We start from the raw sequence: 25,472 nt of genomic DNA, 5'->3' as shown, positions 1-25,472 counted from the left end.
AAATCTCAGAGTCTTTGTAAAAGCTTGGGAAGCATCAACTGCAGAACATCAACTAACTTTGGACACAACCCTGACCTTCCACACTGATTTGTCAGGGCAGACATAAAATCAATGACTTCTGGGTAAACAGGAGCATGTGACATTGGAATGCTACTGCTACACCAATCAGGACTTTAACAAGCTGCTGGCTCACTGCTACAAATTAGGCAAGGTATTTCCAACATCAGGGCAACCAAGACATTTAAGATTCAAGATGAGGAAGCAACGAATAACAAAGATGGATGGTAAATACGTAATGCAAGCCAACTAATCATTAATTACTCTAAATGCATTTATGCCAAGTTGGTTGGGGCCCAAAATAGCTCCCTAAAATCTTTAAAGGTCGTCTTCCCCCTTAAGCACCATTATTCTCCTTCCTTCCCTCCCCTGCTCCTTCTACTTTTTCTCTCTCCTACTCTTCCTAATGTACAGTAGTATTTCTAAAACGAAGCATTAGGAATTAGAAAACAGCTTTCTACCACTGTTAAAAGCACGATTTCTGAGCCCTTTCCACATACGCCCGTCTTAGCCTCTCACCATGGTAACTTCAAGCCACAGGACCTTTTCCCTTCAAGCTCCCATGTGGAGGCTTAAAAGATAGAAGCACCCTTGGCCATGTGACCTGGGAGAGCCCTCTGGGAGAAAACAAATCAGAGTAATCATGTGAAGAGAACATACCGGCCCCTTACCTTTTGTCCTTTATCCTTCTGAAACACAAAGACGGGCGGAGCAATGGCAGGTTTTTCTGCAAAAAGAAAAATTGGTTTTTTTCCCCCCAACACTATAGTCATACAGTAAACAAAGCTACATATGTTAGTAATAAGTTAAAAACAAAAAACAAATATAAAACTAGTAACTCCAAAGAACATCAAATCACTTAGAAACAGTTTTTTGAAGTGGCTGCGTGGGTGTGTTGTTTGTGAAAACCTGACACTTAATGTTAGGGTATGTGCACTTTTCTATATACCAAGAAAAAGGTTTCAGGACTCACTGAGAACAGCCATGGCAGTGACGGAGGGAGAGTGGTGGGGGTGCAGCAAGCTGTGCAAGGCGCTGCCACCGTTCCCTGTCAGAACGAGGCAGAGATGTTGGATCTTTATGTGGCACCTTCCCAATTTCAAATACTAAAGACTAGTTTAGGTTTTTTTTTTTTTTTTAATCTCTCTCTCTCTTTCTCTCTCTCTTTATATATTTATAGGCCAGCGAGGGCCCAGTGATAACCAGACTGCAACCTCTGCCCACACAGCTCCTGCTCTTTGGAGAGCTTGTTCTGGTTGAGTCACATGACATCCCACCTGGATCTCTAAGTGACTACCCATTTAAAAAGAGGGTTTAAGGAGTTGAGGGAACTCTGAGTCCACCTTGCACAGTTGCTGTTGAAGGAAGAAATCCTCTGAAATGTTCTGTCATGATGAGACAAGGGTGGTGCCACCCTCTATTCTCAGGCAGCACCATTTGTCTCCTCTGCAGGGAAAGCCAAATCTACAGCCCTCTGCCACTTGCCCCCTGCATGGATGGCAGCTCAGAAAGTCCCTGCTGCCCGCTGGGGAATTTTGAATGAGGACTATCTTCACCCATGGGGAAGGCCCAGATGCTGCCTGCCTTGAGGTTGGGTGTGGTGGCTCTGGGTACACACATGGATCCTATGGGGTGCACCCAGGGGCCCTGTCAGCATTCAAAGCCCTGAGAGCAGGCAGTGGATGGGAAGTAAGGAGGATCATGAATGAGTTTGGGGAGCACTATACCACTCTGCTGTCATTGAGCCCTCAGTCCTGGGGAGCCAAGATAACCAGGAATCTGTACTTACATACAGCTTTACCCAGCAGGACTGCTATGTGGGAAGGGACAGGATCTTTGGTTCATGAGCGCACTCGTGTGGAGAGCTGGTCAGAGCGGCTAGTCTAGAGTCAGGGAAATGTCCCTGAGAAGAGGTGGCTCCTGAAGTCCAAACAGAAGAGACTGGAAGGAGCGGCAGGTGTGAAAACACATCTTATAAAAGTGACAGGGAGCCTAGGGGCAGATGATCACCATGCTAAGGACTCGGGGAAGTGCTGTAAAAGGAGTTGGGTTCAGGTTCAAAGAGTGAACAGTCTGAGGAAGGGGGTGATATGGACAGACCAGTTAGGAGGGAGGAAAGGTCTGGGGAGGAAGAGAGACAAGACTGAGATGATCAAAAGGACACAGTTCCACTTGCATCCACCAGATTCTCGCTCCTTGGAGAAGCAGAACAGACACTGGTCTTGACTTTGGGGCAGCAGCCTAGTCATGGTGGCTCTTCCCTCTGCCATGCACACTGAAGCCACGCAGTACCTGAGTCCCTGAGTCTGATTCACTGAGACAGTCTTTACCTTGCACAACCCATGGCAAACACTGGGGTGAATAAATGTATGAGGCCAAAATCTACAAGGCAGGAGGGTGGGAGGCGGAAGAGTCACAGACGAGGCCTCCACGATTCCCTAAGCAGCCCCCTCCCTGTACAGGGGCTGGTGCTGCTGGACAAAATCAGATGAGGAGTGAATGAAAGTGCCTGTGCAAGGAAATAAATGACAGCAAAGGAATGGAGGAGGGACTCTGTGGACAGCAGTAGCTAATTCACACCACTTCTGTGGAGAACCCCAGACAGCTTCTAGTACTGACTGCCCTTTACCCAGCATCCAGAACTGCAGATCCATGTCTGAATCTCTCTTCTGCATTTGATTCCTAGCCAGCTGCAAGGAGTGAAGGCACACACGAAGGAGCTGGGAGTTTGGGCCAGCTCAGCATCCCTCCAGCCCCCATTTCTTTAGGGAAATTTCTTTACCTCCCTTGCCCCTAGCTCTAGGTCTGAGGAGGAGAGTACTTCATATCCCTGCCCCAAGGGACACCATGGCATGTGAACAAGGCCAGGTCACTGACAGTGAATGAGACTTGGGTTTAAGACTTTTGTTGGAGCTACTGGGGAAAGGGATGCTCTGTCTCTGCTGGGGCTGCAGGGCTGGTGGGAGGTAATCCTGGGGTTGTGAGAGGTCTCACGTCACCAAAAGGGACCTTGGACCAGAGTCAATCCAGTGGGAAGCAGAGCTGGAGATGAAGGAGGAAACTGAATCCTGGAGACACTGTTGGAAGCTCTGGGTTCAGTCCAGCTCAAAGCTAACCCCACCCCCAATGACTTTTCGGTTAAACCAACAAATGCTGACTTTTGTTCAAGCCTGTCTTAGCTGTTTCTGTCCTTTCTCTAACAACCTCCAGCATGAGAGGCGAGGCCTAGCCACCTCTGACTTAATTAAACATACACTATACTCTGTAGAAGAAACCTTGCCTGGCCTTACAGTGAAGCAAAGACACTTTCTCACAGGAGGGAACACAACGAGATATACTAGGTATTTATGAGTTTATGCTCTGTCTCCCCTACTAAGCGATCAATGAGATCGGAGAGCACCTTGTTCCCCTGGCTGCCCCAGGGTCTAAGTACAGTACTTGGCATGAGGGAGGAGTAAGGGCAAGGGGGTATTGGAGAAATGGATGGAAGGCCACTGAGGAAGGACCAAAACAGAGGGAGGACTGTTTGGATGATAACGGAGGAGGCTTTCTAGTGTTGGCTGATCTGCAGGCATGCAGAAGGGGCTGCAGCGATTCGGGCAATCATGGGTCACCCAGGCTGCCTCTGGGTCCCTGGGACAGGACAGGACAAAGCCACAGGGCAGGGTCAAGGCATGAGCTAGGAGAGGTCCCGTCTAATGGAAAAACTACTTACTGCACTGCAACTGGGCTCGGTGCTCAGCTGGGGGGAGGGGGGGGGGGCGGGACGCAATGGAAGCGACATGGGGTCCAGCTCTGCGGGCAGCTTCCTGAAGAACTGGAACCCTGGATGAGACCCAAGCAGATACTCCCTCACTAACTACTGGCTCTGGTCCCTCGACCCCTGCTACCGGCCACCTCCTTTCTCCATCTCTACTCTCCTTTCCTTCAGTCCAGCCTCTGCAGAACAGCCAGAACCACAGGTGTGAGACGCACACTTAAAGCTCAGCTTTGTCCTCCCAGACTAGGGTCAGAGCTCCTTCCCTCAGGTCATCGCCACCTTACCACTACAGTGGCACCGAAGGGCCCGCTGCCCCCTGCACGCCACTGTGCTTCTGTCATTACTTCTGGCTTTCTGCCCAGGACACATCCTCACCTCCTCTTCCACGGCCAACACTCATTGAGGTACAGGCACTGTGTCCTTCAGGAAGCTGCCAGGTTGAGCTACATACCTGCCCCTGTGTCCCCAGGGCACCAGGGCATGCATTCATGCTCTTGGCTCTTACCCCATTTCTTGGTCACACCAAGGCTACTGGTCAGGGAGGCCAAGAGACCATGGAGACAGCATCCAAAACAGCTCTGCGCCTCAGCCCGGCAGCCAGTGCGCACCAGGGAGAACCATCCAATAAACATTTGAACTATAAACCCCTTCTGCAGGTCTTCACATGTGTAACACTAGCTCCTGTGTTGAATATTTACTCACATAAATATTCATTAAGCCCTTATTCTGTGCAAGGCTCTACAGAAAAATGGGGACCAGGAAACCGGGGGCAGAAAACCTCATGGTCAAACGTGATAAAAGCGACGGGTGTGTCTGTGAACCTAGCCTGGAGTTTGTGGGGGGTTATTTGTTCGACAGCATCTACCCTTGGATCGTGAGCCCCAGCACAGCAGGGCCTTTGTCGTGTTGACCATGGTACCTTCAGAGCTGCACACGTAACAGACGCTCAACAAGAAGTCAGAGCCAACAAAACACTGCCAGGACCGGTGAGGTCAGGGCCCACTGGGACCCTCATGACTGACGGTTTGGGGGTCATGAACCCAGCCACCACACTAACTGAAACGTAGCAACGAGCATCAGTCAGCTCTCCACCAAAGGCACAAAGCATCAGAGTCACACAGATTTAATTTCCGCTTGGCTCCAGGACGGCTGAAGCCCGTAAGCTGTGAATTAGTACTGATATTTCAAAAGGACAACTTGAGTGCACTCGTTCTGAGGAGGAGTGCCCCACACTCATTACAGCAGCCTCAGCCTGTGTTCTTAGCTGGCTCCCATCAAACTGCTCCTGGTTATGTCACTGGACAAGCAGCCTTCACTCAGCCAGTTGAAACCCAAGTGTGGGGAATGAACAGGGCTCAGAGCAATAAAGCTTCTGTGATTTGCCTCAATTCCCATCCCAGCCTGTCTGTCACAAGCAAAGAGAAAACTGCCACCAGAGATTTCTAGAGAGGCCCAGGCTCCTGTGAAGACCTAAAATATTAAAATGTTAATCGAATGTCAACTCCTTGATCCAAAATCTATCCACCAGGTATTTTGTTTTGTTCCTGTAAAATGCTCTCTGACTGAATGAGTTTGTGAAAAAGCAGCCCTCCTGGGGCACTGGCTCAAGACATCAGTAGAGTAAGGGTTAAGAAAATCCACAATAAAGAACCCTGTTTAACCAAATGTTCCCCAAAGTAATTTGACTAGGAAACCCCTCCTTCCTTATCCCTTCCCTAACATGAGGCCCAAGAACTGTATCCTGTGGATGACTATGGCCAACACTGGTATGTGAGGTGGGGTGTGATTCAGAGCCCCCAAGTGACCTCAAACTACAACCCTGCCACTGGGAGGCATGTGGGAGGTGCTTCGGCCTCTTCCCAGCTCTCCAAGGCACTACATGCCAAGTCCAAGGTAGTTGCTGCTATAAACCCTTCCTTAACCTCTTCTACACGCCCCTGCTCAGCTCACGCACTCCAGATGACACCCAGCCCGAGCCCACATGAGATTCCAGATGCTGATCAGGTCCGAGGGGGGGAAACGTACCCCAACCTCCAACCCCTAGGCAAAAAGCAAAAGTGGAGAACGCTGGCCAGAAGCTGAAAAGAGTGAGCCTCCATGACATCTGGCTCACAGAGGGCCTGCTCTCCCTCCTGTCCTCTGCCACCTTCTACCCATGGCTGTCCTGGATGGTCTTTGCAGTCCTGGTGATAACACGGATAGGCAAGCCCAGCCACAGAAAGGCTGCAGATTTCTACTCTTATTTCCAACCTCTGCCAGATATCTGGGATTTCTCTACACACACAACCTGATCCATCCTCATGCAGGCCCTGCTCCTGGAGGCATTGCTGACACAGCCCTGACTGAGGGCACTCTATTCCACGCTGCGGAGCCTGGGAACCACTCCCCCAGCTGCATATCTTGCTATGTTTATAGATTCAATCATGATATTCATTCAGCAACTGTAACTTTTAGAAGCTCCACACTCCCCAGGGCCCACTGCATGCCAGGCCTCATATGGGCCTCATATGGGTGTGGTGATGATATGGAGAGACATGTTCCCTGCTTGCCAAGAGCAGACATTAGACTTTAATTGAATGCTGCAACATGGGAGAGGCACAAAAGGGACTCAGAGTGCAGAATAGGGGCATCCAACTTGGTGAGGCTGTGGAAAAGGAGTAGATCCAGGAAGGCTTCTTGAAGGAAGTACCATCTAAGCAGGAGGACAGCAACACTTAGCTAGGTGACCAGGAATGAGGAAGAATAAGGCAGCAGAAATGGGATGCACTGGAAGAACTAAAGGTCAAGGGGGTACCTGCTGTGTGCCTGCTACTTCACTAATGTCTGAACGTACCAGCTGACTCCAGATCCTCAGGACTGACAGAAAACAGACTACCCCAGCCCAGGGCCATAGGAGCAGAGTGCACTCCCTCCCTTTGCTGGATCTGAGGTTTGCACATTTACACCTGCAAGGTCTAGTGTAGAAGCTCCTGGAAGGTACGCATCAATCACTCAGGTAGTTTCTTTCTTGAGGAAATGAGTTAAAGATGGCTCCAAAGAAGGCAGAGGTTCCTGATATGTAGGTTCCCTCCTGACCCAAGGGACCACAGACCATTCTCCCTACAGAGAATATAAGTCTCTGGGCAGAAGCTGGGGGCTCCAAAGAGGCGGGCCCTTCTCCTAAAGCAGAACTGAGCTGGGGCCCCAGGACACAGAGAAAGGCCTCAGATGCCTTGTGTACAGGTGTGGGAAGTCCTGAAAAGGCCTCACCCGAAAGTAATGCCCATAATTTGGTGTATGATATCTGTGTTAGGGAGAGGGCCCATAAATAACTTCTCATATAGTGGTAAAGAGGCACAAAAGGAGGAGAGTTTTTAAACAGTCCCATACTTGAGAGGATTAAAACACTAGGCTTCCCAGACCACCCCGGTAAGTAGGCCAGGAACCAGGACTCGCGGTTTTACTTTGTGTCTTTTCTGCCCAGAGACTGGTGGCAAAACCCTAAAGAGAAAAGGACATATGTGTCTATCTCCAAGACAGCGATAAAGGAGGAAGGAGCACCACAAGGATCCTTTAAATGGAAGCCGGCAAAGGAAGGAAGAACCTTTTGGGGCAGGATGGGTAATGGCAGCTGCCCAGATGTGAGGACAAGAGGTCAAGTCCCTGCTACTTGCTACAAGCAAGGGAAGGAGAGCCAGCAGCTGGCCTAGACCCCAGAGGTGGCCCCAGGATAGAAGAGAATGCTTCTCAGCCTCCAGGATAAGAGGTCTTGGGATCCTGGTTTTAGAGCTCTCCCAGCCTGTGCTGTGTGATTGACAGAAATCCCAAATGGGGTTTCCCAAAACCGCAGGATGGTTTCATACATGAGCTAGCAGTCGACAAGTGCATATTAATGGGCTGGGCAGGCACTCTGTGCATTACACATCTCACCTCTCTGACTCTTAGCAACCACTTTTGGAGAGAGGTCATAGCAACATCCTTATTTTACAGGAAACTCAGAGGGTGAGTGACTTGTCCAAGGTAGAGTTGGGTCTCCAACTGCATCTGAGCTATGCTGTCGTCCACATACAAGTGCCAGAGGGAGAACTTATGACTTCAGTTTGCTTCCTCCCCTATTTTCTACCCGGGTGGGCCTTGGAGCTAAGATATAGACACTTTTTTTCTTCTGAGAAGTAGCATCAGGAAGAAAGCAGCTGCCAGTCATCATTCCAGAAAAAGCACAAAGGAAACTAGAGGGTGACCGATGAGTTTGGGGTGCGGGGTGGGGGAGGAGGCTGAGGCTTTCAAGTCAAGTGACCCTCTGACCCAGACAAGGGTGTAATGAGGCCAACAGCAGATCCTTAGGATCATCAAGGACAGAATGAAGACACATTCCAAGATGTGGATGCTCTATGGTGAAACAAGATGTGCTGTCTTCATCTTTCAAAGGTTTAACCACACAATGCACTGCAGAACATATTCAGAATTTAGGCTGAACACAAACACATTCTCTTCATGCTGTGGAAGGAGTAAAGTACACAAATACTATGGGCAGGCCTGCTGTGCAACAAGCTGACACCCCCAGGGGCTGCCTCCAACCTTTGTCTCTGAGGACTGTCCATTAAACTAAACAGAATAAGTAGGCCCAGGAAAACACACAGAGAAGTGAATCTGGAATATCTTGACCCATTCTGTTTATTCCCCTCCTAAATGATGACTCAAACACCTGCCAGGAAACAGCCCCCATGTGGAAAGCCACTTGGAATTCCTGACCAAAATGTCAGCAAGGTACTTGTGTAAAATGAGCTTTAATCCTGGGCTGATGTGTCTTAATCTTCTTATCTGTGCAAAAAATATGGAAAGGATCTTGGCAACAAAAATAACAGTCTGTTAAGACGTGACAACTGCTTTAATCCTACAACACTTACTATCTCAACCCTTCAAGTCATTTCTTTTCTCAAGAATTATTATAAACAGTTCTGAGCAGCAACATAAAGGTGAATTTGTCATTGATGTGTCAACTGTATTCTCAAACTAATTCTCTGGTAAAGAATGGAAGTGATCTCAAACATGCTGTTGCTAGGTGATGCCTCTCTTGATCTCAGTGTCCCGAATACTCAGTGGCCACCCAGCCCAGCTATTAGAGGGTGATGGGCCCCTTAATTCCTTTTTCCATACTCGAATGTGTTTTTCCCCAGGCAACTCTCAATTGGCCTCAGGGAGATTATAGGGGGCACAGTTTTGGAGATGACGGTATCTTTTATTTTATGCACTTCTTTCTGGAATGCTCTTCATCCTGTCATTACCTTCACCTACTAAAACCAAGCCACTTTTCTTTTCTTTTTTTTTTTTTTGAGCAAGCCACTTTTCAATGCTCTAATCTAACTGCTGTGTCCCTATACCTCAAACAACAGGAGCAACAAGCAACTGATATTTGCGCAACAGTCTTTACTAGACCCAGCAGTAGGTGCTTTACCTACCCAGTCTCCTCTGATGTCTTCACATCCCTGTGATGTGCACATTATTTATCATCTCTGATCTACGAACTTGAAATGTTCACATGAAATAAGACAGGCCTCAGGCAGATAGATAGTGCTTTGCTTAAAGTCACAAAGCTGGTAAGTGGCAGAGCTGGGACCAGGACCCTAAGTCTGACTTCCAAGCTGGGTGCCTCAGGTCCCCTGAGGTCCCACCAAAGGCCAAGTCCCATTCTGCCTTCTTCACTTCTACACAAACTGGCCCTGTGGTCAAACCTTCCTATTCCTTCCCCCACCCCACTCATCGACATAAGTGGCTGTGACAGAACCTGTGCTTTTGTGCCTTGAATCCAAGAGAAACCCCACAAACTTATTAAATAAATCCTAAAAGTCAGCAACTTCACCAGAAAGTAAGAAATTCAGGGTGACAGCTTTGCAGCACTTTTCTGTTCACCCACGAGGTGATGGGACACGACAGAGCCGAGGTGAACTCAAAGGAGCTGAAAACTGGGGGAAAGTTCCAGGAAAGACAACGGAAATCCACCCCCAGGAAGGAAATCCAAGGACCACAGAACTTCCGCTGAGGCGGCAGACCAAAACTTATGAAACGCAGGCTCTGGTTTTTGTGGGCATTCAAATTGGTCTCAAGCACTTGTGGCTGGGCTCCTGGGAAACTCAGCGGACCTTCCCCATTCCCCCAAAGTCCAACAGGGATGGTGATACACCCCGGGCAGTTCCAAGGAGGATTAATGAAATGATGCAAAGTGTTTGGGAAGTGGCTAGCACACAACAGGAATTCTACCTTGGCATTATTTTCATTATTATAATTATACCTAGAAGACTGCAAAGAACACCAATGCCACCTTAAAGCATCAATCTTGGATTCAAGGACTATCTCCAATCCCTAGGTCCCCAATAATGATAAAGGCCTTAAAATTTGGCCTTGTCTAAAGCTGCCCAGATGCCGGGACAACTTACATCCTCAGCTGCTCACAATCCCTCAAGTCATGACCTGATGGAAGGCCAATGAGTTAAGCCTTGCTCGTATGATTTACTAAGCACCTACCTACCATGTGCTAGGCACAAGCAGGGTGGTGGGAAAGAGTACAAGGTGGGAGCTGTAGGGCGAGTGGTTGGGTATGGCCACCCTAAGGAGTCATTTGAACCTCAAACATAAAGGAGTGAGGCAGGTGAAGGCAGAGTATACTGTGCAGGGTATGAAAGAAACCTAGAGGCTAACACAGGGGGAAAGGGCCATGGTGAGGAGTCTGGATTTATCCTGTTTAAAGGGAGGTCAGAGGAGTGATATGACCCGGTTTATATTTTTAAAGGGTCACGCTGGCAGTGGTCCTTACGCAATTCTTCCCATTTTTGTGTGTGAGGCAAGTTTGGTAATAGAATGCTAGGGAAGCCTTCCTGGGGGTGGGGGCTGGGGAGGTCTGGTCTCATGGAGGCAGCACACGCGGGGGGACCAGTGAGAGCCTTTAGGAGCCATCCAGGTGACAAGTGGCAGTGATGACGGTAACCTAGGCCGGTCCCATTGCCTTGGAGCCAGGGCAAAACAGGGCAAAGTGGGTATTCTGGCAGATTCTGGGGACTGAGCTGCTGGAGCTCAGCTGCGCACAGACTGAGAGGATCTTAATGGACTGTGAAAGACGGTCGTGCTCTCTCAGAGGCAGGTGTGGTCAGCTACAAGTCCTGTTCCTCTGGCAATAAAAGCTCCCGACAAGGGGTCCTCCAGTGGTGCTCATAATGACGGATCCAGGCCCTGGGCTCTCAGGACCCCCAGAGGCCCATCAGTATGACAAGACATCCTTTCCCTTCGGAGTGCAGGGTAGCTGGTTTCCTCACTCCCATGTCCTGAGAAAGGCGAACTCTCAAGAACCGGGTGCCCCACTCCCACTCTGCTATTACAAATGTGACACAGGCATTCATTCTGGGTCAAGAAATTCCCAAGATTCCATGTGGCAAACCTGGAGGAGTTTAACTAAAGCAAAAGCATTTTAAACTTATTGCATAAAGCAAGGCCTGCCTTCTAAACATGTGCTCGGGCAACTACTATCATCTCTGCAAACACCTATTTCTTTAGTAGGAGAGTGATAGCCAAGCATAGTACCCTACGGTTTTGCAGAGAACAGGTGCCCGTGAAGTCAATGAAATTGATTCACCACAAAGGATGAGCATTGGCTCCCAGAGTCTATGGCTGGAAGCAGGCACACTGTATCAGTTGACCCTCCCTGCTTATGTGGCCTTTGGCTTCAGCCCTGCGACACGGAATGGCCTGGACCCAGAGTTTCTCTGAAGGTCCTTACATTGAACCCGAGATAGTGTTGAAGGTCATGGAAAACACTGTTCCATCTTCACAGGGATATGAAGTCCACGATGCCTCCTCATCTGCCAAAAGGTCACAATGGACATAGGAGGCTGGGAGGGTAGGCCCTAAATTCCATTTGGCAAATAATCTATTCCTGGATAGTTTTACTTAATCTCATAACCCAGTGCTTCTCACCCAGGGGTGATTTTGGCCCTTGGGGACATTAGGCAAAGTCTGGAGATAGTTTCAGTTATCATAATATGGCGAACTGCTAATGGCACCTCATGGATGGAGACCAGAGATGCTGATCAACATCCTAGAGTGCACAGGAGGGTCCCCAAACCAATCTCAAAGTTAACTATGCTGCAATTGAGAAATTGTGCTTTATTTGGAAAAAGACTGAGTTAGATCCCTAACTCCCATTATACATCAAACTAAGTTCCCAGTGAGTCAGACAGTACAAACTGAGGTGACCCCCTACCTTCTGTGAGTCACTTCTCTCCCTCCCCACACTTTGTATATTTAAATGTGTGCAGCATCCTAGGTTCACAGGTCAGACGACTAGGGAATGTAGTCTCTTGGGGGTCAATGGACTCCCCTAACCCAGGGGTTCTTAAATTCAGGCAATTCTGCCTGAGGCGACATCTGACAATGTCTGTAGACATTTTTCCTTGGCATGACTAAGGGTAGGGGGTTCCACTGGCATAATGTGGGTAGAAGCCATGTCTTAACATGTGAGAAATTAAAACCAAGAAAATAACCAAAACGTTACCTTATTTAGGATAAAAAGAGTAAAGGCTTAAACAACATACTTTTATGAAAAGTAACTTTTTAAAACAAAAAAAAATCAGTGAGAAAAATGGCATTATTTCATATTTTGACAAATCTGCTTAATATCTGGCTTAAGAAAAGACAGCTAAAGTCACTTATCTGCTTCTGCAGTCCATCTGTTGCTGTATCACACTATTATAACCTTTGGATAAAACTCCACTGTCCATTCACAAGAGAATGAGAGTGGAAAGGGCAAACAATGTCTTTGTATTATTATGAAAATAGTTTGGAATTTGCAGTCCCCTTGAAAAGGTCTTAGGGACTCCCCGGGGCCCTGGACCATCTTGGAGAATTGCTACCATATGCTCCTCTCTGAGTACTAGCATTCTGAGGATAGTGAATCCTGAATTCATTACAGACCGTCAAAAGCTTTATGCTGAGTTTCTATGCTAACAAGCAGAGACAGCTGCATATAAGAGGTGGTACCACAGGGCTGAAACCCAAATGCCAACCAAGGTCAGGCAGGCACTGGAAAAGAAGGAAGCAGGCCAGGTCCCAAACTACTTGGTACAGACTGTGGTGTCCCAGAGGGCACACAGTCTATCTTTTTATTTTGAGCACCCCAAGTTTTTTTATTTGCAGACACATCTTACATATTTGTGATCACTGTGTCTACAATTTTCATTTGATGTTCTCTCCTGTGAGTTTCATATGTTTGCTGTTTGCTATGCCTTCAACATTTTAATTGTGGCCACACAGTCTATCTTTTTTTTTTTTTTTTTTAAGATTTGTTTATTCATTCAGAGAGAGAGAGAGAGACAGGCAGAGACACAGGCAGAGGGAGAAGCAAGCTCCGTGCAGGAAGCCCGACTCGGGACTCGATCCCGGGTCTCCAGGATCACGTCCTGGGCTGCAGGCGGCACTAAACCGCTACGCCACCGGGGCTGCCCCATACAGTCTATCTTAAGAGTGGCAGCTGCTCCTCAGTCCTGGCAACTCATTCCTGCACAAGATCACTGGGAAAGCTGGTCCTGCTTTTCAAGAAAAATCAGAGACCGGGATTACTTTTTCCATGAAATCTCAGAATTCTTAAGTGTTGGTTCCTAATTAAAAACAGACAAAAGGGATGCTTGGGTGACTTAGTGGCTGAGCATCTGCCTGCGATCAGGTCATGATCCCGGGGTCCTGGGATGGAGTTCCACATCGGGCTTTCTGTGGGGAGCCTGCTTCTCCCTCTGCCTGTGTCTCTCATGAATAAATAAAATCTTAAGCAAACAAACAAAAATCCCTAAACGGGCCAAATTAAACATGTCCGCTTGCCCCCGAAGCAAGTTTACCACTTCTACCTGTGGCTTTTGACTCTGGCTTCATGTTTAAAACATCTGTAGAGCTTTGGCCTAGACATCAGTTTTTATTTTCCTCAACAGGCTCCTTAAACAAGCGAGGGCTAAGACTCACGGTAAGTACTAGGTAGGCAACAGCACCGAGTGCCCAGATGCCCAGATTGCCAAGGAAGAAGCAAACTGTGGACAGGCAGGGTTTTTTTTCTCTGAGCCCTATGCTATACGGTTTTCTACCAAGTAGAGCAAAGTCACACCGACTACAAACAAGACTCCATAGGACCCAGGAAGGGTACTGTGGGTAGGTGGCAAAAACAAATCTCTTTTAAACAAAACAAAGAACTCTTGCTGCTTGCTGCCACCTTCAACAGCACCACTAGATCCTGAATAGATAATGCTGCAAACCCACCTGCCTCAGGATTGCTTCACAGTACCATGGAGAGCTACCAAGGCTGGGCCAAGTTAACACCAGCCATCTCTGTGGCCTGACGTTCTCCAGGTTTTCGTAACAGGAGAAAGGTCCTTCTCAGATTCCCCAAATGGTCCTCATCTCCCACTCTGCCCTGGCCTATTCTCTGTGCCCAAATTCACTAACTAGGTCAGAATTGAACTGGTACCTAAAATGCCCCCTTTGCCACTCTCACACACTGTCACTCTTCCAAATGCCATGTGAGCTTGTCTGCTCTAACCTCACCTAGTTGCTGCTGCCTCCACTTACTCTAACTCCCCCACAGTATAAACACACCAGATCCTCACTAGCCCTGACAACCAATGAATGTGCGACGCTTACAGGACTGCTGGGGTAATCCCGTTTTCCAGTTAACTGAGAGGCAGGCTGAAGACTTGGTTCAAAAGTTTTGCAGAACTACAACCTTTTCGATCTATGCAGTAGAACCAAAACTTATTTTCTTCAAAACATATAAAAATGTAGCCTTGGAGGTAGCATGACACCACTCAGCTACCACCAGGCCCATCTGCTACAGATATAAGAGGCACTAGAGTCACACATACACATTCTGATCTCAGAACAAATTCCAGAGTTAATGTTTATCATAACTTCATGAAAAATTTTAAAACAGTTGTCTCTCACTTATCCTAAAAATAAGTTTAGGGTAGGGGAAGGGATGGTGAGAATTTAGTGAATTGAGGATTCCAACGGTTTTAGTTTCTAGATCAACAATAAAAATTCACTTGTATCTCATTCTCTCAGGTGTTAAGTAAGGAGAAAAGTGAGGTGAAAAGCCAAACCATCCTTGAAAATCTCTAGAGTAGCATTTGGTTAGGCTAAATAAGAGGTTTTCAAATGTGGGCAACTTTGTACCCCTCTACCCCAGGACACTGGGCAATGTCTGCAGACGTTCTTGGTCGTCACATCTGCGGGAGGGAGGAGGGTGCTATTGGCATCTAGTGGGAAGAGATCAGAGAAACTGATCAACATCCTACAAGGCCCGGGGCGGCACATATGCCGAAGAATTACCTGGCCACAAATGTCTATAGTGTCAAGGCTGAGAAGCCTGGGCTAGGTGATCATGTGGAAGGCAAGACAGAACCCAGGAGGGCTGACAGTCCAGCTCTGGCTGGCCATCTCAACAGTGGGTTCACTTCACCTATACTATTCACACTCATTTCTTGCTCTCTCTCTGCTGAGCATTTATGCAAAACCAGTCCACATTATGAGTTCACTATAGTAAAAAACAGCTACTCTATACTGGCTGTTTATTACTATGCGTGCAGATGAGTATTAAATAATTCAGATGCATTAATTCATCCAATGCTCACAGCAGCCATGAAATACACATGATTTTCATTTTACTGGTGAGGAAACTGAGGCTCAAAGGAGTTAAGTCACTCAGAGTATGTGGAAGAGTCAAAACACAAACCCAGTTCTCTGCAAGGCAAAGCCTGTGCCCTGCCATTACTTTATACCAGTGGGTCTTACCCTGGAGCGTGGTTCTCCACTCCCTGCACTGGGACATACTGCAATGTCTGAGGACATTTTTGGTTGTCATGACCCCTGGGGTAGGGGTGCAGGGGAGAGTGTGTGCTACTAGCATACAGTGGTAGAGTTAGGGACAGTGCTACGCCACTAAACATCCTACAATGTATAGGACAGCCCTCACTCATACAGAATCATCTGGCTCAAAAATGTAGGTAGGGGCAAAGTCGAGAATGCTGATTTATACCATGTCCACAGGCCAGAAAGGATTCATATGCATATGGCATCTTTAAACACTGGGATCTGGAATCCAAGATATCTTACAGCTCAAACAGATTTTACTCACCCCCTACCCATTCTTTATTTTTACCAGATACAAAACTCTGCATTCAAATCTTGACATCCATCTACAATGCAGAGTAACTTCAGGGATAGGATGATTAATGAGTTTGAGATATATGAATAGCAAAATGCCAAGGAGAAGAAGAGAATATCCCTGGACACAAGTGTAAAACACACACACAGTCTCTCTCCTAGGAGAGAAGCATTCCAACTGGACTTTGAAAGTCACAGACTATAGAAGTACCAAGAAAGGGCTGTGGGAGTTGCTGTCACCATCCCTGAAGAGATCACCATGGCAACGAAGGCCAACAAGATGCTGTATTAGATACACAATTGGAAACGTTTATTTGTGTACAAGCACAGCACACCTAACCTGCACTACTCAAGCCAATGGTTCTCAACCCTGGCTGCACATCTGAATCACCCATGCTGCTTTCTTACCATACAAATGCCCAGGGCCCACCTGACATCTTACAGAATTGGAAGGTGGGGATTAAGTCTTTGTGGTTTTAAGAAAGCTGCCCCAGTGATTCTGATGCTCAGCTCAGGTGCATAGTCATTGCCTCAGACACAGAGAGAGGTGGTGATGGCCCAGAGAAGAGAGACAGAAGGGTTGGGTATGAAGGAGGACCAGCTTGGAATACCACTGTGGAAAAACAGAAGCTAAGAGGGCATTTGACTGGAGCTAAAACAGCAAGAGGAAAAGCACACATATGGGGCAGTCCCTAAAGTTTCAAAATGCATAAGCAAGAAAGCCCTAGTTTACATAGTGAATAATAAATTAAACATCCCAGCAGGCTGTACAAGCCAAAAGCCATTAAGAGTTATGTCCTGAGGACAACTGAGCCAGAACTAGTGTCAGAGGCAAAGTATTGAGTGTGGCATTTACTAGGAAAAAACTTTAAGTACAAAGCATTCCATTCTTCTATTTTATACTAACCATTCAATTATGCAATCTATAGCTCATGTGTAGTCCATTTGCTAGAAATGTTATCCCTGGAAAACAGGAATCCATAATTTTCCCGTTGTGTTCAAAAGTATGCCTCACAATCAGGGTCCTCACTGATGAATTCAGTCATTCATTCAACGGACATTTCTTGGATACCTACTCTGTGCCAGGCACTGTTCTAGATGTAGGGAATTCATCAGTGATCATAACAGAAAGAAATCCTTGCCCTCGTGAAGCTTATATTCTAAAGGTAGTCAAATAAACTTCACATGTCAGATGATGATATGTGCTTAGTAAAATAAAGTGGGATAAAGGGGATAGGGGATTAGAGTATGTGGATCCAATTTAAAATAGGTGGGCAGAGAGGTTCTCCATAATAAAGTAAAATATTTGAGTAAAAACTTGAAGGAGGTACAGGAGTGAACCACAGGGGGATATCTGGGAGGAAGACTGTTTCAGGAGCAGGGGAACCTGCAGGTCCAAAGGCATAAAAGAGGGAGTATATAGTCCATTCAAGGGACACTGAGGAAACCAGAGTGACCCAAGCAGAGCAAGTGAGGGAGAGAGTGGTGGAATGGGAGAAAAGGGAGGTATAAGGGGGCCAACTCTAGCTTCTGGGCTGAGTTGTTAGATGGGTACAAATGGAAGGGAGGCCCAAGAGGGGGAAACCGGCACTGGTAGTGAGAAGTGGTCACCTTCTGGAAATATTTTAAGATAGAACTGACAGGATTTGCTGGGGCATGAGAGAAAGAGAAAGAAAGAGTGAGTCAAGCAGGCCTTCAAGGTTTTTGGCCTGGGCAATTCAAAGAATGGACTTGCCACTACTACAAATGGGAGGAGGATTGTGGAGTGGACAGGTGTTGGGGACAAAGACAGGGATTTTGTTTGATGTGCCCATGAGACATTTAAATGTAGATCACTATGATGTTGGATATGTGAAGTCTTGAGTCTGTGAAAATTAATAATGGGAAAAACCTCACTAAAGCAGGCTCGGGGGGCTAGAAATGGAGGTCAGAAGGCGCTGCCTTACTATGGAATAGAAATTCAGGGGAGAACTGTCAGCTACAGCCCCCAACAGAAGAAACATCAACAGTACAAAAATATCAATTACTGGCCCTGACAAAAGAGGTATATTCTGTAAGAATCTTCTGTAAGAAATCGACTACCTCTGCATTAGTCAATGAGAAACCGTCATCACCCTGAAATGTTGCTTTTCTCCAACAGACTTCCAATTCAAAACGAGTTCTCACAATTTCCCCCATCTCCCTGTGATAATGTTCCTCTCCTCTGCGGTGAGACTTGCCTACGGTTTTTGCCGGTACCTGCTTGTCTGAAATTGTGATTCTGTTACTCCTGAATAAGCCCATCTGACCGTTATTATTTTTAAGATTAACAAGCTCAAGAAACCGAACGGGCCAAATGTGTAAAGACATAAAGTATGTCCTACTGATTCCCATTTACCCACTCCCTCTCCTGCCTTTTAACTGGTTCTTACAAACTGGAATGCCTCAACCCTCGGCTGGAGGAGGGCTACAGGACGAAATGGCAGGGGGTGGGGGATGGGGTGGGGGGCGTGTGTACGGGGGGGGGGGGCGGGCGTGTGTATGGGGGGGCTGGGCTCGGAAGCCAGACCACCTGCTTCACATTTCTGCTGCTTACCAGCTGCGTCACTCACCTGCCTCGGACAAGTAACTGCTCTAACTCGGTTCCCTCACCGAGAGAACACGCTAAGCGCTAAGAGTACCTCCTTCATGGATCTTTTGTGAGGAGTATTACACGATCACAGAATTCAAGGCTTTGAATGGTACATGGTACTACCCCTCCCCCCACCCCCCGCGCCCCGCAACGCTCGGCCAGGTGGGCAGTTACTATTTCATTCATGCATTCTTACAGTTCAGTATGCAAACCTTAGGACACCCTCCCGGCAGCAGGGCGCGTGGGATGGGGGAAGAGGGCCAGGCAGGTGGACAGCTTGCTAGAACTACAGAGGTGCACCTAGAAACGGAGGGAGCTAAAAATAGGCCTCGGAAGTCCAGAGGCTACCGCGATATCAACACCACCATCGATGTAAGCAGACAGCAGCAGCTTGGGGAGTGCTTTCTCAAGAGGATGTGGAACTGTAACCTTGTCGAAAACGCTCGGGTGGGACGTCAGGAGGGAATTCACACACAGTCTCTGTCTTTCCCCTTCTCTGGAAGTGCAGCGATAAAGGGCCAAAAAAAGCAGCCGGGGCTTTCAGCGGTCCACACCCCGCGGCCGGGCCGAAATGCGGGGGGGGCATGGAAAAGGCGCGACTCTCAGGTCGCCACTGAGGATCCGGGGGGAACTGGCGGGAGCTGGGGGGCCGAGTTCGGGGAGGGTGGGGAACAGACCAGGTGTCCTCCACCCTCGACGTGGAGCATGCCCGCGTAGGACGAGAACCCCGCGGGATTCGGGGGTGGGCTTGCTCGGCGCCAGGCCGGAGAAGGGGGCGAGCCGGGCCCCCGGGAACGAGGCGGCGAGGGAGGGAGCGTGGCGCGGTGGGCGACGACCAGGCCCGGAGGTCTATTTACATCCGAGGCCAAGGCGCCGAGGCCGCGCCTCCCGCCCCCTTCAGGCTCGGACCCGGCCTGGGGAGCAGGAGGGCCTCAGGGCCGTGGCTCCAGCGCCCTCCCAGGCCCCCTGGCCGGACGGTGGCAGGGCCGAGGCTGCCGGGAGAGATGGGCCGGGCCGGGGAGCCCGGCCTGAGGGGACGCAATGGGGGGCGGCCGCGGGGCCCGCTGGGCCGCTATCTGGGAGCACACGGTCCCCGGCACTCCGCGGTGCTCACCCCTCGGGCTTGGGGCCCCTGGGCCTCCCACCGCCCGTCCCCCGGCCGCCAGCTGGCCCCCGACGGCACCTCCCCTACCTTCGTTCGCCAGGTCCGCCATTTTACTTCCTTAAGCCCTCCCACAAGGCCCCGCGCCGGCCCGGGCTCGCCTGCTTTCTGCCAGAAACTCCCGCGCGTGCGCACTTCGCAAGCTGACTCCGAGCGAGGCCGGCAGCTCGCGCCTGCGCGCTGAGACCCGCGCGGAGTCGCGCTCCGGCAGGCGGTCCCGGCCCGGCCGCGCTCCGAGCACGCGCCTGCGCACTAACTGCCCCCCGCCTCCTTTTCCCGCCGACCAAGGGGGCGTGGGCAGGGCAGGGCGCATGCGTAGTGAGCCTCGCGCGCGTCGCCGGCGACGCGGGAACGAACGTTCGGTGAGGCGGCGCGGAGAGGGCAGAGTTTCGACGCCCCGGCTTTCTGCTCGTTTTCCCGGAGTTCCCTGCGGTGGGAGCGTGAGCCGCCCAGGGAGCGGCGACCGAGGCCTTCCCCGAGGTGAACCTCTGGATCTGTGGGGGGCGGGAGCGGGGGCGGGGGCGGGGGCGGGGGGAGGTGCTGACCACGTGCTCAGGCCTGACGGGAGGCCGGCGGGGCGCCCGGTCGGCTGAGGCCTCAGTTTCCCCTCCTGAGGGCCCAGTACTTCGGGCCAGCGTTTTCCTTAGGACACGTGGGGCCGTGGGGGAGGTGGGGGTCGGAGGTCAGAGATCGGGCAGGCAGGGCCGGTGGGGGAGGGGCCGCTGTGGCCTGGGGGCGCCTGGCGCGGGGCGGGGCGTCGAGCGTCGGCGTGTGAGAGGCGGGCGGGGCCGGCGGGAGGGTGTCGGGCCGCCGGCGCCTCCCCGGCTCACCTGCCCGGAGTCTGGCCGAGCGCATTCCTGGCTCTGCCCTGTGGCCGGGACGCAGGCCGCGCGGGGCCGGGCCGGGCTCGCCTCTCTCCCCGGGGCGCCGCCGCCGCCGCCGCCGCCGCCGCCGCGTGTGGGGCTCCGCGCCCCGGGGTCGCGCAGCGCGCCCGGCAGGGGAGTCTTTACACAGTGTGAAGTAGATCAGGGGCTCATCTTTCCTCCGCGCGTCCAGAGGGCCTTCTCGTGACTTTGGAGTAAATTCTAAACCTCTCGTGAAGGCTCACGGAGCTCCCGTGGCTTTGCTCTCATGCTCCCCGCCTGCCCGGTGCCGTTGAGCCTCAGGGGTCTCTCGGGCCTCGGAGCCTGCCGAACTCCTTCGGGCCCTCGGGTCTGTGCACCTGCTGGGCCCTGTGCCGGGGCCTTGGGTCCCGCGTCTACGCCGTGTGACTCCCGGCTCCACTCCTCTTCCATTGTGATCTAGACGAGCAGGCCCTACGGCCTGGCCTGTTGGCCGCATCTGGCTTGTGAGCTAAGAATGGTTTACACCTTCAATTGGTGGGGAGGAGAAAGATCAAAAGAAGAAGATCTCACGACATGTGAAAATTGTAGGAAGCTTCAATGTCAGTGTCCGCAATGTAATGGAAAACAGTCGCACTTACTAATGTACACATTGTCTGTGGCTGCTTTCGAGCTGCAGCAGCAGTGCCCACTCCTTTTTAACAGAGACTGGCCGGCAAAACGTAAAATATTCGCCATTTGGGTCTTTACAGAAAAAGCTTGCCAACCCCTCATCTACATGGTTTCCCTGTACACATCTGTGCAACCTCTGGGGAGTGGCAGATGTTTAACAACTGCTTCTCTGGGGGAGAATGTGTGTGTGTGTGTGTGTGCGCGCCAGTATGTGTGTATGTATATGTATTTATATGTGTGTGTGGTGTAGTTCATTGTAAATTTTATTTATGTTTTCCTACCACTTTCATAAGACTAGAGCACAGCTAATAAAACAATGAAACGAACCCTGGTTTGTAGTGGTGATTTGCTTGGTGTGACTACTTTAACCATGGCTGATTTCAGGCTACTAATGTGAACATCACTAATTGCAGAGCTAGAAGAGATGTTCAGAACACACTATATTTGTTTCTAGAGCTTGCTATTTTTTTTTTTCACTGCGGTTCCCAAATCACCAACATCAACATCACCTGGAAGCTTTTAGAAATACAGAATCCCAGGTCCTAAACCAGACCTTCACCAGAATCCACATTTTAACAAAATTCCCAAGGGCTTCCTATGCATGACAGACCTTCAGAAGCACTGTTCAGAAACTTTCATTTATTTTAGGGGGTGAGAGGTGGTTAATACTATTAAGAATTACACTAACTTTGTTTAACAGACACCTTGATTCTCCTACACTGGATTTTGCCACCAAAATATAAGCACAGGCCACAGATCTTGAGTTCTTTAGGAATAGCTAAAATGTCACTGCTGGAAAGGATTGACAGCATTGAGTTCATCTGGTCACCAGCAGTGTGTAGGCTTAGTTTTTCTTATTTTTAGTTTGTTGCATTATATTCATTGTTTGATTTTATATATGTTTTCTCTTGTCATTTTATATATCTTTTCTCTTGTATAGATAGATCTTCTTGCCCTTTACCATATGTCTAAACTCTATGACTCTTTTTTTTTTTAAGATTTTATTTATTTATTCATAGAGATGCAGAGAGAGAGAGATGCAGAGACACAGGCAGAGGGAGAAGCAGGCTCCATGTAGAGAGCCTGACGTGGGACTCGATCCAGGGTCTCCAGATCACGCCCTGGGCTGCAGGCGGCGCTAAACCGCTGTGCCACCGGGCCTGCCCTAAACTCTGTGTCTCTTAATGAACTTAATACTTTTCTTTACACGCCTTTTTATTGGTTTACATTTACATTGAATAGAGTATATCACCATCCAAATAGAAAAAACGCTAAGCCATGAATAGGAGATAATTGCAGAAATAAACATGAAAACAAAACAAGGGTTTTAAATTCTGGGTAGATACTGTTGTTAGTCAAGCTACCGAGCCCCAAGCCTGCCTCTTTGATGTTAAAGAGAGATTAGCAGAGTATTAGAGGGTTACTAAAGGCATATTATCACTCAGCATAAACTCTTCTTGACATGATGAGAAGTACTGAAAGAGAACTGAAAACGGAGAACTGTAAATCATGTGATTTGGTGTCATCTAATGCTATGTCTGCATGTCTCCTAAAGTAATTTCATACACCACATTCATCCCACACTTTGGGCAACTCCCAGAAACACGTCATCACTTGCTAAATATAATCCAGTTGTGGTTTTTCAAGGGACATAGATGCTAAACCTGTCAGCCTGATGAGCTAACTAAATTTCCACCGGTTTCACAGTTGTCTCCAAAGTGCCAATGGCTGCCAACATTTGCACCTTAGGCCTGTTTTTGCTTTATCTGGTCTCCTCTAACTAACTTCATCAATATTTACTTATTTATTAAATAACTATTCATCACTTACTGGTGGTAGTTCGAAAATATGGTCCCAAATTCTTGACCCTCTTTCCATCAAAAAAGGTGATCCCTGTTCCTTTCCCTTTATTGGGGGTGGACTCATTAGTGGTGGTTAAATACAGTACAGTGAAAATGACGCTATGTGGTCTAGGTCATAACAGGCAGGAAGGATGCAACTTTCATCTGCTTTGCTGGAACAGCAAACCTGAAAACCTTCAGTCTTCATGCAAACAATCCCATCTGTCTTGGCGCCATGCTGTAAGGAAGCCAAGACACAAACCACATTGTGGCAAAACCCTGAGAGAACTGCCCAGCTAGCCCTTCCTGTTCTTCAACACACAAACTATGAAAGATAAATGATGGTTGCTATTACAAGCCCTTGAGTCTAGGAGACAAGTGTTACACAGCAATATATATTCATAGTTCTACTGTGCATCAGGCACCATTCTGCATGTTGGGATGAACAAGACAGATCCTGGCTTCATGGAACTTTGCATTCTTTTGTAAGGATATTTACAATAGACAGGTAAACAAAGTAATATGAAATAGTGACTAGTGCTACAAAGAAAAGAAAACAGCATATTGTCACAGAGGAAAAGGGGATATTGGGGGTGCCTGAGTGGCTCAGTCAGTTAAGCATCTGACCCTAGATCTCAGCTCAGGTCTTGATCTCAGGGTCATGAGCTCAAACCCCAGCATGGAGCCTACTTAGAAAAAGGGAAGGAAGGAGGGAAGGAAAGAGAAAAGAAAGAAGAAAGAAAAAGAAAGAAAGAAAGAAAGAAAAGAGAAAGAGAGAAAGGCAAGAAAAGAAAGAAGAAAGAAAGAAAAGCAAGAAAGAAAGCAAGAAGAAAGAAAGAAAGATAGACAGATAGATAGATTGGTCAGGGAAGCTCCCTCTGAGGAGGTGACATTTAGTAGAAGATCTGCGAGTATAAAAGTCCTAAAAAAAAAAAAAAAAAAAAAAAAAAAAAGTCCTGAGGCAGGAACCAGTTTGGTGAGCTGGAGGAGCAGTGAGTTTCATGTGGCTAGGGCAGAGTGAGGAAATGAGGTCAGGGAGGGGACAGTAAGGCCCTCATAAGCCACAGCAAAGAGTTTGGAGTTTTTCCTAATACAAAGGTTGGGAGTGGGAAATGGAGGGATCCAAGTGATTTATCCTAAACTGCTGATTGGCTGGCTTCTCCACTGCCTGCCTCCTCCCCGGCCCACCAGGAGACAAGTCTGAGGATCCCCTTGAGCCCTGGCTGTGCTCTGAGAACTGTGAACTTCCCTTCACAGTCAAGTTATAAATGGCTACATTTCTGGCGGTGGCATGTGCCCAGCCCCATGCTGAGATTGAAGACCCAGAGATTAATCAACTACACAGTTCCCCACCCTCAGTGAGCTCAGAGTCAGGTGAGGGCAAGGGAACTCATCCTGGGTTGCCTCCTCCACTCAGCACCCTTCCTGTCCTTCCTCAGTCCACAGGTGGCCTTCCTGACAGCAGGATGTTCCCGTGTGGTCGATGCTGATGCTGATGGGGGGCTCCTGACCCAAGCTGGGTGCATCAGCTTCCTTCATTCCTCATGACTCCAGTGCAGCTCTTCCTGTCCATGGATCCTGTCCCTGTGCTTTAAATAAAACCACCTTTTTTGCACCAGAGATGTCTCAAGAATTCTTCCTTGGCCATCAGCTTTGAACCCTAACATCTTTCCTATACCTTCTTCATTAGGCTTCCTCAGGTATTAACATTTTGCATAACCACAGTACAATGATCAAAACTAAGAAATTCACATTGATTTACAATACTATTCATTAATACACCAATCTTACCTAAAGTTCAACTGTTGATCACAAACGATTTCTTCCCTCGTCCCAGGATCCAGTGCAGGATCCCACGCACTTAGATGTCATTTCTCCTTAGTCTCCTCAGTCTGGATCATTTCCTCAGTCTTATTTTTTCTTGACCATGACACTGGTAATGAGTACTCCCAGTTATTTGGAAGAATGCCAAATTAATTAATTTTGGCTTTGATTCATGTTTCCTCATGATTAAACTTAGGTTACCAGTTTTTGGCAGGAATAACATAGGAATGATGTGCCCATCTCAGTGCACCGTATCAGGAAGCACAAGATGTCACTTTGTACCACTCGTGATGATAATTTAGATCACTTGGTTTAAATAGCGTCTGCCAGATTACTACTTTTCCCATTGTGATTACTGAATATCTCTGAATCTATGTAAATAGAGAATATTTGAGGAAGAGAAGGATAAGCAGAAGAGGGAAAGAAGGTATCTCCTTCAATCTGTTGCCTGTGGTCTTTCCTATCTTGCATTGTTGCAATTTAGTAAACAAAACTGCCTCTAGTCTCAGCCAAAATCCCAGTTCCTTGTGTC

General features: G+C 48.6%; 1 protein-coding gene and 1 long non-coding RNA gene across 8 annotated transcripts in view; one reads left to right on the top strand and one right to left on the bottom strand.

Moving 5' to 3' along the window:
• RANBP3 (RAN binding protein 3) overlaps positions 1 to 20,631 on the bottom strand; it is a 53,980-nt gene extending 33,349 nt beyond the window's left edge. For 5 of the 7 annotated variants that reach the window (XM_038567613.1, XM_038567614.1, XM_038567615.1 and 2 more), the window contains exons 1-2: positions 20,592 to 20,631; positions 729 to 784 (exon numbers count right to left, since the gene is read on the bottom strand). In XM_038567613.1, coding sequence (XP_038423541.1) covers positions 729 to 784; positions 20,592 to 20,616 — 81 coding nt within the window. In that variant the 5' untranslated portion in view covers positions 20,617 to 20,631. Of the gene's footprint in view, positions 1 to 728; positions 785 to 19,791; positions 19,901 to 20,591 lie in introns of those variants that run through there. The other 2 variants (XM_038567612.1, XM_038567616.1) reach the window with 2 other exon arrangements.
• On the top strand, positions 20,060 to 24,734 carry LOC102151740. Its single transcript, XR_005375195.1, has 2 exons — positions 20,060 to 20,241; positions 24,556 to 24,734. It is a non-coding gene; the product is annotated as an uncharacterized LOC102151740 (long non-coding RNA).
• Positions 24,735 to 25,472: the final 738 nt, after the last annotated feature.

The sequence above is a fragment of the Canis lupus genome, chromosome 20, assembly GCF_011100685.1.
Source record: "Canis lupus familiaris isolate Mischka breed German Shepherd chromosome 20, alternate assembly UU_Cfam_GSD_1.0, whole genome shotgun sequence".
In the NCBI taxonomy this organism is placed as follows: domain Eukaryota; kingdom Metazoa; phylum Chordata; class Mammalia; order Carnivora; family Canidae; genus Canis; species Canis lupus.
Note: the sequence above shows the minus strand (reverse complement) of the source record. Positions and strands in the feature narration are given on the sequence as shown.